The sequence below is a fragment of the Labeo rohita genome, chromosome 7 (assembly GCF_022985175.1).
Source record: "Labeo rohita strain BAU-BD-2019 chromosome 7, IGBB_LRoh.1.0, whole genome shotgun sequence".
Classification (NCBI taxonomy): Eukaryota; Metazoa; Chordata; class Actinopteri; order Cypriniformes; family Cyprinidae; genus Labeo; species Labeo rohita.
In genome coordinates this window covers 11,505,951-11,521,923 of record NC_066875.1, presented here as the reverse complement: position 1 = coordinate 11,521,923, position 15,973 = coordinate 11,505,951, and the positions used below count along the sequence as shown (strand labels likewise).

The 15,973-nt window shown below is 37.5% G+C and overlaps 1 protein-coding gene and 1 long non-coding RNA gene across 3 annotated transcripts in view; one reads left to right on the top strand and one right to left on the bottom strand.

The window, feature by feature from the left end:
• The window catches only part of ank2b (ankyrin 2b, neuronal), a 155,770-nt gene that overhangs the window by 11,646 nt on the left and 128,151 nt on the right, over positions 1-15,973 (top strand). The window contains exon 1 of one of the 2 annotated variants that reach the window (XM_051115052.1): positions 7,055-7,262. The exons of the other annotated variant lie outside the window; for it this stretch is intronic. Coding sequence (XP_050971009.1) covers positions 7,176-7,262 — 87 coding nt within the window. The 5' untranslated portion in view covers positions 7,055-7,175. Of the gene's footprint in view, positions 1-7,054; positions 7,263-15,973 lie in introns of those variants that run through there. 2 annotated transcript variants of the gene reach the window in all.
• LOC127168301 (uncharacterized) overlaps positions 1-15,973 on the bottom strand; it is a 43,168-nt gene that overhangs the window by 5,441 nt on the left and 21,754 nt on the right. The window lies entirely within an intron of this gene.

The following is a 15,973-nucleotide window of genomic DNA, read 5'->3' as shown; positions in this document are numbered from 1 at the left end:
AATGTCAAATGCAGGCATCTTTTTTTTAACCAAGAAATCCTTTCCACTGTGCAAGTGTCCATTGCTGTGCTTTCTGTGTGTTATTTTTCCAGTGCCATCAGAAACTTTTTTTTTCTTTTTTTGTTTCCTTTTTGTGAAAAATGTGCTGTCAAATTTCTCAGACTCATTCCCATGCTGCAGTTACTCAATATACGACTCTTCAAACCTTAACCTGGAGAAGTGCTAAATTACAGTGCACTGAATCAGCTCTGCATTGATTTAGTGCACCATCAGAGTTATCTTAAAAAGTGATGTATGTGTTACCTTGGCATTAAACTAGACCAGCTGACCTAATGAAACCTTAAACCTATAATAAGTAAATGTAAGTACATTTATTAATATTAGCCAGTACTAAATTGTATAATTACACTATGGCAATGTGTGATCAAAATAAACATGAATTTAAAAGGATAATGATGTGCATTTCAGGTATATTATTTACAGGAAGAATTATTAGGGGATTGACATGAAAGAGAGGAACAGAAGACTCCATAAAGGAACAGTTCACTCAAAATGTTGTTGTCATTTATTTACCAGATGACTTTTTATCTTTCGTGGAATGCAGAAAGAAAAATGTTGAAGAATTTCCTGGTCACTATTTTTTCCTGAGATGAAAGCAAATGAGATGCAGAACTGTTTTTTTGGATCTGGCAGATTTCTAATTGCATCATTCCAGATGATTCTTTGCCAGCTGAACTTCCACTGAGATGAATGGGAATGGAGAGCTCTTTGGCTACTGCTTACACCTGGCAGCCCTCTTTGCATATTGCAAATAAATCTCTGAAACTCATATGATATGCTGCACCCTGGCTGGCTAATATTCAGCCTCCCTCTTGATTTGAACAGGGTCAAAAAACTTTATTAAAAGGAAAGATAATCACCGTAATGGTGCTTTAAAAAAATCACCACCAACCTCTATTATTATTATTATTATTATTATTATTAGTTTGTTAATTAGTTTGTTATTTATTTCGGGGATAGATGTGGAGTGGCCTTTCTTTTTGTTCTTATTTTGCAAGGAAATGTCCACTAATATATTTATTTGATTTACTTGAGAGGCCATTAGTGCTGCACTTTAGATACAATGTCATATGGTAAATATATAAATAAACCAAAACTTACAGCTTATTTTTGTGAACAAGGTCAAAAACGTAAACAATAGAATAATTTCTTTTAAACTGAAAGAAAAAGAAGTGCTGCCCTCTTGTGGATTTTAAATAAAATCACATACATTACACCAGCGCACACAGACACACACCCACTGACACTGTCTGTGAAATACTGATTTGATTAGACTGATGTATCTATCTCTCTCTCTCTAATTTTGTAAAGTAATATAAATAAAACACTTTTGTTCCATATGACTCATATGCTAAGCAGAAGTATCAGCATTATCAAATCCTATTGATAAACGTAGGTGTGGCACACCAGAAGACATACACACACACAGAGACACACGCATGTAATTCTACACTTTGGTTTCAATGTGCACCTTATCATCTTCTCCTAAAACACACACACAGTGCTTTGCTCCCCGCTATTTTTCCCGATTATTGCTCATATGATATTGACCGTGCATTTCAGCGGCAGTTGCTGTGGATATTCACTTAGATGTGTCTCTATGGCAACACATTTTCCCCGGGCATGAAAGTTTCCCAGCAGGGATCAAGGTGCCCAGACATGTGCTCATACACATACACGCACTGTCTCATACCATCTCATTTATGCAAGGACTAATTTTGAAAATTTGAAAGATTTCCCCACAGCACAGAAAATGCAATCAACAGATTCCATTTCGGCTGAATTTGTAGACCATCTTAGTCAAGGGTCCTGCTGCAAATACCAGTTTATACCAGCTAACAGATGTTTGATTTTTTAGACATGGTAGCCAGTTAGTTGTTGGGTCAACCTCAGATAAGCTCCAAATGACTGGTAGTCCTGTTTGGTCAGCCACCTAAACCCATTTGGTTTAGCTGATTTGATTGTGGGGGAGAAAGGGGGGAAGGGAATCATGGGATGTGTTCTGCCGAGTCAGCTGGGGGAGGTGAAGTTGCCCCTCTGTTTGTTTGGGGTCTTTAGATATTTTACTGAAAAACACTGATATAAGTATACTAAGTAAGAATATAATATTTTGGTACTGTAGGTCATGGCAAATTTGTGAGTATCAAGAAGTGGAGGGGGGTTAGCAACGAAACCCAGTGTACCCCAGTGGTTAGTTTATGTGAGTTAAATACCCCTCTCTTCCAAGAAACCTTGAAGGATGTGTACCAAACAGGCAATACTTAAACCAGCATAGTGTTGATGCCCAGCGTTAAAAACTATTTTGATTTATGTGGTCACTGAAAGATTTAGTCTGGGGCAGGACAAGGTTAAAATGGGTATTGATGATGGGGTAGATGCCTTTTGATTTACAAGTCCAGTACACTTATGATTTGGGTCAAGCTGTCAGACTGTATGGGGGGTTGATTGTAGGGCAGAGGTCCTTTGATATATAAACCCAAAATACACTCAGATTTTAAACTTACTACCGAACAAACCATCATGTGATCCCTGTATTTTAGTTTTCATACTACAAAAACAGCAATTTTTGGTGAAACTCAGTAACTCATTAAGTATGCAGTTACTCATTCAAACCCTGTTTGAATGCAGTGGGGACTACACTTTATCTTTTATTGCTTTTCAGTATTGAGCCCATAGACATCTATGAATGGGTTCACTGATGCACGTGTAATGGTACTAAACCTTGGGCAGCATGTCTGTCTGAATGCATGACAGCTGCACTATATTAATTATAGAGAAGTGGTTTTTTTCACAATTATTGAGGCCCCATTTACTTTAGTATCTGCTGTTAGTACAATCCTAATATACATGCATTTTCTGTTCTTTTTCTGCACACTTTAAACTGATTTTGGTGTGCTCGTAAATCTGCTGTGCATTATCCACCTTATTTTCTTATTTTACCCATAAAAGTGGGTGCAGCCATTTGTAAAATTTAGGGGTCTTGCTTCTGGTCTCATCTGCATCCAGCTATTTTTAGCTGTACAAAAGAGCTTATTTTGCAACTTGGTGTTTCTTAATATATTATTTTATGTATTTTCTTAATTATGAACACACTGGTTTGTCATGCAAACAGTTTTACCGTTTACTTCATGTTGTTATTCTTCTCGTTATTTCCCTATAGTGGCTAATGAACTGGAAGTCTCGCCCATAGGCTTACTTCTGCATTGAAGAATAAGGTGGATACAAATTTCATGATGAGTGTATAAAGATGTTAATAATAATAACTGAGGTCTCTAAAATAAAAACATAAAAAAATAAAAATAGCATGTATTCGGGTGAAGCTTTTGTATTACATATGTATTACACAACCTTCATCACTGAAAATTAATCTTTGATGTGGTTATGATGTGGATGTACACACACTCCATCCACCTCCCCATCTGTCTGTTCTCCCAAGCACGATACTAACAACCTTCAGGTGCCAAGAAATTCAGGTGGTTCAGCTGGCATGGCTGACACTGCAGTCACTTGGTTGGCAACTTTAAGAAGCTTGGTAATTAAATTACTGTACATAGAAACTCAGTGCAGTCTACTGTATGCCTGTCCTAGTAAAAAAATAATAGATTTAAAATGCATTTATTTAATATTAGGGGTGTGACGAGACACTTATCCCACGAGACGAGACACGAGACTGGGTTCACGAGAACGAGACGAGATGAGATTTTTAAACTTTTCTTAAGAAATCCTCAATGATGAAATATATAGGGAAAATAGTCTTTTATTCAACCGAAAAAGGCAAAATGCAAAAAAAATGTAGGTGCATTTTGAACTTTATGAAATTAAACTTCCATTTTAATGAATTATATGCAGTAATAAACAACATTTAAACAAGAGCTTCACGATTCTGGATAAACTGAGAATCCCAGTTGTTTTTAATAAATTGGAAACCATGATTCTCTTACGATTCTGCAGAAAAAAGATTAGAAAACTAAACAAAATAACATAATTTACTAGTGGTTCTGACAAACTGTTCATTGCTTAAGTCTTTTAAAAACATATGCATTTAAACAAAATAATAATAATTAAAAAAACAATCAATGAAGGAGTCAGTATCTCACTTTATTAAGACTTGTTTGACTGTTGAAATCTCCTGAATGAATGATTCAATGACATACTTTTTTTAAGCGGGCAGTTGTCGCCACCTCCTGGCGGAAGAGGATAAGCGTTACAATACATACAAGTGTTAAGATACTTTCGTTTTGATCACTACTGTAGACAATAAGTGTTTATACCCAAACTATAAACTTTTATCCCAGTACTTCTGTTATTTAAATGTCTGTAACACAGAAATAATGATTATAACGTGGTTGAAAAGACTGTTTGTGTTGCTTTTTCTGGTTCACATTTACCCCGACCCTCTGATTCATTAACATGAGCAGGGGCAAAACGTGCTTCTCACGCTCCACTGACACTCGCGATGTGAAACAGTCATAATAGACATAGCTACATCATTGTCATTCAGAAATAAGATCGCGTGGGTGTTTGAATCGAGATCTCCATATTTTAAGGATTAATGGTGCAGCTAAAATGTAAACACTGCAAAATGTTTTGCAAGGATATCGTCAGGAGATCTCGCGAGATCTGTTAACATTTGCAGACATATCGCTCAAGACGTACTGATATAAAAATTGTAATTAAACTTTATTTAGAGTAATTCTTGTGCAAAATGCATGTTTCTTAATATTAAGCCTAAAATGTTTTAATCTCACGATTGATGAGGATTGTGAGATCTTTAAATAATACCTGTCTTTAAATGCAAAATACTTAAAGTGTACTTGCTATAGTCCCACTTTAGCACAATCGAATATACATTAAGTACAAAATTAGTTGTTCCAATTTAGCAGATGTTAAATATACCAGTTTAGTATACTAAAAGTACAATTGCAGGGTATTTCTATTAAGTATATAATATGTAAATGTATTTGTAGTATACCTACCATGAAATAAATATGTTTCTTCCATGACAACTCTCGGGAAGATTTTATTATGGTAACGTATTTGACAATGTTAATGTATTTGGTCTTGGCGGAATAGATCTGCTACGCTGCTGCTGAATTGCTGCTGCTGTTGGTTATTGCTGTAGTTGTAGATTATTGCTGCTGCTGCTGCTGCAAGCAAGTACAGGAACTTGCTACTGCCAAAGCATATGGCAATACAGTGCTGTGAGTATTTAAGACATACTGCTGCTGCACAATAGCATACAAAATAACCCGTAGCAGATCTGTACAGGTGGAGCTGGGGAAGGTGGAGGGTTTCAGAGGAACTCAAAGCACGCTAAATACATACTAAATACATTTTAGTATATTTAGTATATTTTAGTATATTTATTTTTCACTAGGGTGTGCTGCACCTTATCAATCTTATTTAAGTATTCAGTGTTTAAAAGAAAGGCAAATATAAGGCAAATATAAATGCCCCCCCCCCCCCCCACTGTTTACAGAATGTGTCTAGTTGACAGAATGTTTAAAGTTTACACACAATACAACCTGGCTTTTTGGTTTTTTTTTTGAGTTCCCAGTTCCCAGTATGGTATCCACCTGATTTTTCCTGTAAGAATGGGTGTGGTCATTTGTAAATTTTGTGGGTCTAGCTTTCAGTCTCATCCAAGTCCAACAATTTTGTACAAAACAGCTCATTTAGCTGCTTGATGTTGCAAATAGGTGTGTCTTACCTTATTATTTTAATGTGTTATCTTAATTACGAGCACACTGGTTTGTACTGCACGTTGTTTTTCTTTTCATTATTTCCCTATAGTGGCTAATGAACCGGAAGTCTTGTCCATAGGATTACATCTATGTTGAAGAATAAGGTGGATAACTTAATTCAAATTGAAAACAATGTCAAAATGAGCACAATGGAGGCCTCACAAGAGCTGTGCAGATAAACCTAAAGCCTGGCCTCCAGAGGCATGCTAGTACTGACACTAGAGGCTGCAGTCATTAGCTTTCTTGTTAGAGCACCCACCTCCCTTGCGCACTGTTAACGGGATCGAACTCTAATCAGGCGGACTAAGCGGAACCAGTTGCATGAGTATTACATTTTTTTTTTTTTACAAAAAAAAGGCAAAAAGTGTTATATGATGTGTTTTGCCAACTCTAACAAGACTGTTTAACTTTTGGTCTAATTTTAATTTGAATTGAGAATTGTAATATAGTAACCTCCTCTACACCACTGTTGTTAAAGCAGCAGCTGTGATTTGTAATGATGTTCTGTCAGCTGTGTTGCAGTGGGACATGACCAGGGGCAATCATTAGCATGAGCAGTATCTCTGCTGTATAAAGATCACACAGAGCTCTTTTCACTGGGTGGGAAAAACATGGCAGCCAGTTTGCTAAGGTTACACTTGTTTTGATTTTAATAGAATAAGAAAAATTAGATATTAGACATCTTGCCTTAACTGCTTTACTGTTTGTTATTGTGGGTATACTTTAGTTAATGTATCTGCATTTTTTTAGTTTTTAGTTTTTTTTTATTCTCAAATGTAATTATTATAAGTATCCTATTCACCTTACTGTAATGAAGTATATATATGTATGTTTTATTATAAAAGTTAATTTAATGATTTGAATATGAATACATTAAAAAGCAGTACAACAAAGACTGGTATACCGTTATACATAAATATTTCAACATTAAAAAAAGACATTCACCCTTTACCTTTTTCATGCCTGTTATTCCATTCGTAGCCATGAAGATACAAAAAAATAGAGACACACACACACATGCACACATGGGTGGCAACTGGGACTGGCTGTGCTTCCCAATAAACACTGGTGGGAGTTGTTACCATGGTGACACCATTGTGCTTCCCTCCTCCCTCCAAACCCATCACCCTCCTTATTTTAGCGGCCAGCTTCTGTCGCTCTCTCTCTCTCTCTCTCTCCCTCTCTCTTCCGCTCTTGGCCACTCCCCCTTTCCAGTCCCTCGCTCTTTATTTGTTACTACCATCACTGTGTACTAGGAGACTATAGAGAGTGGAGGGGATCTCCACTAGATGGTTGAACCAAGGACTTACTGAGTACTTAACTTTTAAGAAAAGACAACAAGAGGGATACGTTGACTTCTTTGAGAGGGTAATGAATGAAGACACTCAGTCCCATCTCAGGATGGAGGCTACAGACAAACTCAACGGGCTTGGAGGGAGGAGGAGGCGGCCAAAGAAGGTAAACATGGGCTTCACTTTAAGGACCTGCTCTGTCTTGATGCAGTAGGAGAGGTTTTAAGAGTTTGTGGAAGTTACTGATGCCATTTATTACTAAAATTCCAAACACCTGTGTTTCTTAAATATCGTTTGGAATTGAGTTGAGATTGTTGGTGATTTACTTTGAATAAACTTTGCTCAGATTCCCAAGCTACTATTTTAGTAGATTTGAGATTTTTTGTAACTGCAGTTTAAATTACACTGTGGAATAATAATTCTTACAAGATTGGCTGATGGAAAGGTGGCAAGCCTTGTGTATGTATATGCTATTTATTTATTTATTTATTTATTTATTTATTTATTTATTTTGTTTTGTGTTGGTTCATTGATTTTGCATGGTGATGCTGATGGTTTTGTTTTTATGAGGACTATGATTTGACTCTGTTGGGGTGAGGATGGGCGTGTGTTCAGGAGAAGTGCTGAGCAGGTTTGTTCTCGGTTTTTATTGTCAGATTTATTTCAGGAAATCTCTCTTTAGAGAGACACTTTGAGAAGTCTGTACAAGCATTTTGTATTTGTGTTTATCTGCTGATTACAGTGTTTTGACTGACAGCTGCCCACCCGTTTTGCTTTTTCCCTTTTGTTACCTCCATTGATAGCTATTTTCCTTTGAATCAGACCAAGTTCATGTTAATTTTTTTTATTTCAAAACGGAACAATATAGATGTTGCATCACCACTCACAACGCTTATATACAAAAAAACAATATATACATAAAATGGTCAAACATACAACATACAGCACATGTTTATGGTGTGTAATGGTGTAGAATTAAGACTGCTGTGAGTGACTGTGTGCAACTGTTGAGAGTGTAATAATGTCAAAAGCATTAAGCATCTCTTGCTGTGAAACACCTTTGTTCCATGTGTCTTATGTTGAGAGTGGGGCGGGTCCGCTGCCCTTTGTGTGTGTGCATGAGTATGCTCTAAACATATCTGTCCAATATAGAAAACAATATTCAATATAGAGCACAAGGTTTTTTTTATGATTTTAAGATATTTATGGAATCGTTTGTTGATCTGTGTGTGTGCGTGTCTGTGTCCACAAGGATAGTACAGCCTTCATTGTGGGCACCAATTGATAGTCCTCATGAGGAAAATGGCTTCATAAACATACCAAATAATGACTATTAAAATAATAAAAAATAATTTTAAAAAATGCAAAGGCAGTTTGTAAGGGTTAGGAGATATATATGACCAGTATAGGTCAATGGAATGTCTTAACCATGACAGAAAAAAGGAAATCTGTGTGGTTCAGAATGAGAAAATACTACTGTTGTTGCCATTTGAGTGCTTAAAGTCTTGGCTCTGAACTGAAAATGAGCGATTATGGGAAAACACTGTTGACTCTAAACACAATTTTTAACCTCCCTCAACAGTTCTAATGAAAAATAAACAAATAGAGCAACTAAAGTGATTTTTATTATTTGCCACTGCCCACATAACTTCATAGTATTATGTTACACATAATATGATAAGAGGAAGCTTGTAAGATATAGACATATATAATTAATTAAGTCAATGGTTCACAACTAGTTTTGCGTCAAAACCCATATTTTTTATTGGACATCAAATATTGATCCAAAATAGAACCATAATTGTTTAACATTCAAAAGTAAACCTACTCACAACAATAAAATTACACCAATTAAACACTAAAATGTAATAATGCTGCCATAAATTATATATATGTACAAATATGGACATGGCTGTCTATGGTGTTAACAACTTTGATTTCTAATTTGGTTTCATGTTCCCAGCTCCCAATAATTGATTGCATAAACCTGTCAGTCACTTTTTATTTATTTATCTTTAAAATCAACAAGAAAGTGTATGTATATATATAATCTTTAAAAAAAATCCTATCATTTATATCTTATCTAGTAAAATAAAGAAAGAAAGAAATCAAAATAAACTAGTGAAATGTTTCACTCTGATACAGGAATTTATCACCACTTTTGTAAATATGTTACTGCAATATATGCTACTGGAGCACTGTCAAAAAGGTCAGCTGAATAAGCAGCAATTCAGCAGTGTGGTTTGGCTTTCATAGTGGAACTGAGAAAGGCAGTGAGGGTTCATGCAAGATCAATGATGTTTGCATTATTGATATGTCTCCCCTTCTAACCCAGCCCCACTCGGGCGGTGGTAGATGGGGTGGCGAAGGGGGATGCAGGGTGATTGAAGTTTAATCTAAGAAGGGATTTGTTGAGAAGGCATCTGTTTCTCTGCTGACTGTACTAATGAGTAAGCCAGACAGATTTTTTTGGCTGATTTTCTGTGGGGCTTTTGGGGTTAAATCCGAAAACGTATTAAAATGTGTTAAGCAGAGACAGTACTGTAGCTAAAAGGTCCAAATTACTACTAAACCAAATTATTACTCAATTAAGAAATGACTATACAAGGGGCTTGTGAATGCGTCCCAATGTGGTATTCACTGCAGATTCAAATGACTTCCAGCTCCACCTCTCTGGATGTCTAATGGGGTTGCGGGATATAGTTGTAATAAACTGTAAGGCCATTTTTAATGTGAAGTTTTATTTATAACTGGCATACAGAAAATATGCCAATGTATAATTCATAAAATGATTACAAAATATTTTTTAAACTACACTGAACTGTATATAAAGTGAAAACTAGTTAATATAGTTTGTAGTACATATGCATCCTTTATGTATGAGATGGGTGGGACATGTCAGTCAAGTCAATTTTGTCCTTACCACATTTTGAAAACCATTGCAAAATATCTTTTGGAACCCCATGTACAGCACACAGAAAAAGCATCTCTGATCACACGTTCTTTGTAATTTCATTTATACATGTAACATTGAATACGTTTGTGCCAATATTGTTCGGTGAACTGTACAATCGCGCTCAAATGGCTAAGAACTGATAATGATGTCCTAATACCTAGACCTTAAACAAACAGCCTTCTACCTATATATCTCTATGCTTCTAGCTACCTTGGCACAGCCCTTATAGGAATTAAGTGTGCACTGTATCTGGTTGTCAACATCATGTTTGACTGCATGTAACAGATTTTTTAAATTATCTCTTAGAATTAATTATCCATTTTAAATGATTACCTTACACCTCTGTATATTCCCACAAATTCATTGGCTGATGGTGCTAAATTACTGCTAATAAGAAGCTGTGTCATAGCGCCTTTATAAGTGGATGGATGCTTGGTGCCATCACTTCTGATGTTCTTTTCTTCCATTAGCAATTTTCTTTCATTTTAGCCCATTTTGTCTAGTGATTCAGTGGCGTTTAGGACGTGTGTATCTCATGTTTGGGGGTACATCCACTGGAGTCTGAGAAGCTGGCTAGAAACCAGACCTTTCCTCACAGCTTTCCTTTTACCCATATCTCCAACTCAAAGTTTTACAGTTCTGGTCTTGGCCCTATTCTGCCAGACTTGCTAATAAGCCAGTTGTGGATTTTACCAAAGTGTGCCAAACTGGGTACGTGGGTATGTGGGCATGGTATTGACTAAAGAGACCCTCACCTTGGAAGTCCGAGCCTTAACTTCCCTCCAAACACTTTAGCACATTTAGGCAATGAAGCACATTGCATGCTTAGTGGGATAAAGGATGGCGTGAACGGTTGTTGTGGAGTGGCATTTGTGGCTTACTCTCACTAACATCAGGGACTGAAATAAAGCCTTTCTTTTGGATGCACCCGTTTGTCAGTCTGGAATTATTGGCATGCAGAGCATGGTGGAGAATTTTTGCTATGTTAAACAACCCATGAGTGTTTTCCAGCAAATTCTTCATCACCAAGAGAAAAGCCTGTAGCACCATCTGAGCATTTGTGCTCTTCTCCCTTTCAGTATCCTACTGGAGATGTTTGCAGGAGGGTGGATTTGAGGTTGAGTTCCTCAAACCACCTTTGTATGGACTTCAGTGTAGCTTCTCTCAACAGTTTGCATTCGAGAGCAAACCCAAGATATAAAAAGTGGCCTCTTCCCCCAAGTTCAGGCATCCTGGTCCACATGTCAGTATTCAGTAGACACACTCTGTCACAAGCAGTACACACCATCCTCCTGTTGTACATGCTGGGACTGTCGTAGAAAATCAATGTGCCCATCCCCATCACACCATCTTCCATCCTCATGCAAAACACCAGGAAATAAGTGTTAATCAAGATTGAGTTTTGCACATTGGTTTCGTGTTACATTCGATAGGTGCAAGGATGTGGTGCTAGCTTGGCTAAGACTTGAGGGCATTTGCAACATAAATTTTCTGTGTTTGGCTGGAGCTGGCCTATCCATAGAGTTTTGCTGTGCAGCATCAGGGTATTGTCCTCAAGGTTGGGTAATTTCTCATCACCAGGAAGTATCACAGGATGCTAGGGCATATGGTTCAACTTCAGCTGCTCTTGCTCTTGAAATGCTGCTATGGACTATACAGGAAATTTTAGCCAGGCCTGAGCTTGCCTCTTTTGCATCCTCACCAGCCAAGTCAGGATGGCACAGGCCTGTTTTCAGGCTTTACTGCACTGGAAAAGACCTCAGTCTTCGATCTCGGGAAATCTGATGCAGCAGATGTTTCTTCAGAAAGTCATAGCGATGCTTCCACCATAGGTTGGTACTGTATGCAATAGGCACCTGTTTCATGGCTAGTTGAACAGTTGTACCATATAAACAGTCCGAAGATTCAGGCAGCATATTTTCAATTTTCATTTTGCTTTAGATTTTTGATTCCAGATGTTCAAGACCTGTTCTTCTCAACATGTTCTGATTTAGACTGACAACATGATAGTGTTGCCATATTTGAAACAGTAAGGGGGTTGGGGAGCAATGTGCACTTACGGGCCATGTTGGCGCAATGCTTCCTCCTGTGGGCACAGGACAAGACAATCTAGGTTACTTGGATGTGGTGACAGTCCCATGAAGACAGGGTCTGATACCAGCAGAGTGGAAATTGCTTCCTCAGACCATGCAACAGGTCTGGAAAGTGTTCCACAGGAGCTATGTGGATCTGTATGCATCAAGAGAGACAACACAGTGTCCTCTGGAGTTCTCCCTGTTAATTCCACCCCATTAAGCATTGATGCTATGGCTCATCTTTTGCCAAAAATGCACCTTTAAACATTTTAGTTACGCACTGGCCATCTCAAGTTTGGTTTTCGACAGTGTACCGTGGCTGATTCTGCGTTAGAAGGACATGTTGGGCACTCAAGCGTAGGACACTATTTGGCATCCCCTGCTAAAACTATGGAGGCTGTGGGTCTGGCCCCTCAATGGGACAGTTTGTTAACAGATGGGTTGTCTTCCACTGTGGTTGACACTATTGTAAATGCAAGGCTCCCATCGATGGGCTGGCTGTATTTGCTTAAGTTCAAATAGGGAGCTGGAATGACTTCATCAAAGCTTAAAATGTATGTACTTGCAATTGCAGCAGAGCATTTCAGATTTTGTAACATGGACAAGGGCAAGGCTCCTGCTGCAAAGGTTTTATCTGTTTGTGGAGTGTTATTCTATAGATTTTATGCTATTTTTAAGTAGTTTTAGTTAGTAAATGTAACACTGGTTCCCTAACTGTGAACTGAATTTGTGCTTATAACCATGCTGTGATGCATCTCCTTATTGCTGGTGCTTTATCACCATCTGCCAATGAACTACAGTGATTTTAAAGGACTTCAATTCCCGTGACCACTGACGTGTTCCCACTACATCTTTACACAGCTTCTCATTCCCACTCAGGAAACTAGGGTTATATTCAGTTACCTAGACAATTACTGTCTTTATCTTTATGTAGCACTTTCTCTCTATGCAGTCTTTTATCTGAGGTCATTTGTCATCATTGGTAATATCCTAAGGGGGTAATTGGTGCTTTAGTATAGAGCATCTCAACGGAGTCACATGCCTTCAAAGATGATGAAGATGCTGCTGAGGAAGGTGTTCTCATATTCTGATGAATGTTGCACAAAGCCCATATAGCTCAGGTTTGACACATGAGAAGTGCAACTCTGCAAACAAAGCCCATTCCCTTGTGAGCATTACCTCACTCTTCCATAAGCATCCTTACAAAAAACTATGCTGAAATGGAATTAGTGGTGTTTTGTAGTGAGTATCACTATTAATGGTGACCACTGTTGGAATTAGGGGTTTTGAAAACCCCTGAGCCTACTTAGTAAATACAACACATCACTCATGTTGTATGTGTGTTTTATAAACATGAATGATATACTGAATTGTGTGGGTTGTTAAGGACAATCTGGCTATTGATTTTCTAAGCATCTGAATTTACATTACATTTTGCCTTAAAACAAGGGGAAAATGCCCTAAATTTAGGAAGCAAACCTTGAAAAACCCACTAACCGTATTAAATCTACATACAACACTCTAGCATCCTGGCAGCTGTTTTTGCATAGGCAAGCACTAATATTCTCTCAAAGGCACATTTAAACGCACCTGTGTTCCATCATAAATCAGTATTGATTCGATTGGAAGGACTGCGCTGTAAAACTAGAGAATCACTGCTCCATCATATGCAGAAATGTTTCTTTTCTGTTTTACTGGCTAACAGCATCAGTGCATTATATTGTGAGAAACCTGCATTTTAATTGGACCTATCTTTTAAAAAACAAATGCCACTGGACAGTCAGCAGATCAGTGATTTTGTATCATAAAATATTCCCTCTCCAATTATTATTGTCTTTTAAACTAAATATATTTTCATGATGTTGATCACTGAACATCACTGAGCCCAGCAATTACATTTTAAAATGTTTATTATGGTGAAGATGTATTCCATGTATTCTGTGTCCAAGTGCCAGCAGTCATGCCACTTGATTATTCTGAAACAAAACTGTTTAGGGTGTCTGTGGATGGAGGGTCAATGTCCTGCTGAGTTTAGCTCTAACCCTAATCAAACATAACCCAACAAGCTGCTTAAGGTGTTTAGAATGACATTCAAATTACAGACAGATGGGTAAACTTTGTATTGGTACTGAAGTCAAAAGGACACTGGCCTTCCAGGATTATACCTGAACCCAGGACTACTGTAAAGACTGTCAACAGATACCTGTTTAGAGCTACTGTGAATAAGTTTCTGTCAAGCCTAAAGGCAGCATCTCAGACCAAACAATAAGAATGTATCCGCCATGTAAAAGATGATGCAAGATGATGTGTTTACTGCTGACAATCCATAGACTAACTCACAATGTCTCTGCTTGAAGGCCTGGGGCGTCTCCTGGATGCCGAACAGCATCGCAGATGGGAAATACTTCCTGAAATGACATTCAGCTGTTACCACAGCAACAAGGGGTTGAAAAAAGGGTCCTCAAGCCTGAGATGTAACCTTTTTTTATAGAGGTCCAGTGTTGTTATAATGTTATTTTTGTGCAATGCAAAATGCGTTACATTTATTATAGTAGGAGAACATTGAATTTGTATGTGTGTAGAAATAAGCAGCTTCCTTTGTTATTTACTTATTTTATTTGGAATGCATAGAATGATTAGTCTTATAATAATCTAAAAAAAAAATCTGTTGCAGTCATAACATTATCTTGTGAACTGCAGGTTGTGACTTTTATTTTATGTTAGCTTTGCCTTTTGAAATGTGCACTTCAATTAATTTAGAAATAAAATGGAAGCTAGAAAATGGTAATACATATATAATAGTAACAAAATAGCATACTATTGAAAATATCAAATTATGTTCTTTGTGAATATACAGTGTATTTAAGTATGGATTATATTAAGTAAGTAGAGGGATATGCATCTTCCAGACTGTTCAGTGTACATGATGACACCTCTATATTAGACAGGGTGGGGCCCGTTACCAAGACAACAGTCACTCTGTGGGGATGGTTCCATAATCTAGTAGGTTGAAGAGAGGTGGGGGTGGAAGACAGGATTAGACAATAAAACATGAAGGGGTATGAAATGAGAGGAAGACTGAGAAATCGAAGTGGTTATTGTATTGCTGTGTGTTAGAGGTATTAATGAATGGTTCTTTAAAATAAGATACCAGACTAGATATAAGAAAAAAAAATAGAGAGCGAAAGAGAAAGCGGCATAATAAAACCCCACCCTTTAATCTCCTGTCTGAGAAGAATAGCTCTTTTGTATGAAAAAAAAAATGGATGTAGAAGAGAGACCTTTGGTTGATGAGCAGTGCCAGTGGAACCTTTGATGTGTGATTGGAATAAGGGACATAGAAAGATTTAAAAACTATTCATCCATTATAATGCCTTATGGGGCAATTGTGTTTTTGTACACTCTAAAATGTGCACTCTAAAAATTTATATTTTAATTTTATTGTATTCAACCGTTCTCTGTAATTGCTTTTTACTGAAATAGCACTAAGTCTAATGCCACTGTGTTGATGAAATCTGAGCCGGTGAAGGGCTGCTGTTTGCCGGTGTAACTGCGAACTTCAGACCGCCACCTCGCGTTTCACTCGTAGCTGAAAGATGCTGTGACTGACTCCAAAACCTACCCATAAATCAGGGGCGTAGATTGTTGGGGGGATAGGGGGATATAACTGCCCCAATAGCCAACGCGCCAGCACGCTCGAGAAGTGTGATATCTGCTGATGGTCAAATAGCCTTTGTGATCTATTTGAATTATTTAGAGAAACAAACACTTTAAAATGCTTTGGAGAAAGCTGAACAGTATCTAAAAAAGGCCTGGTAATTATTGGCCTGGTTAAGATTAATAGGC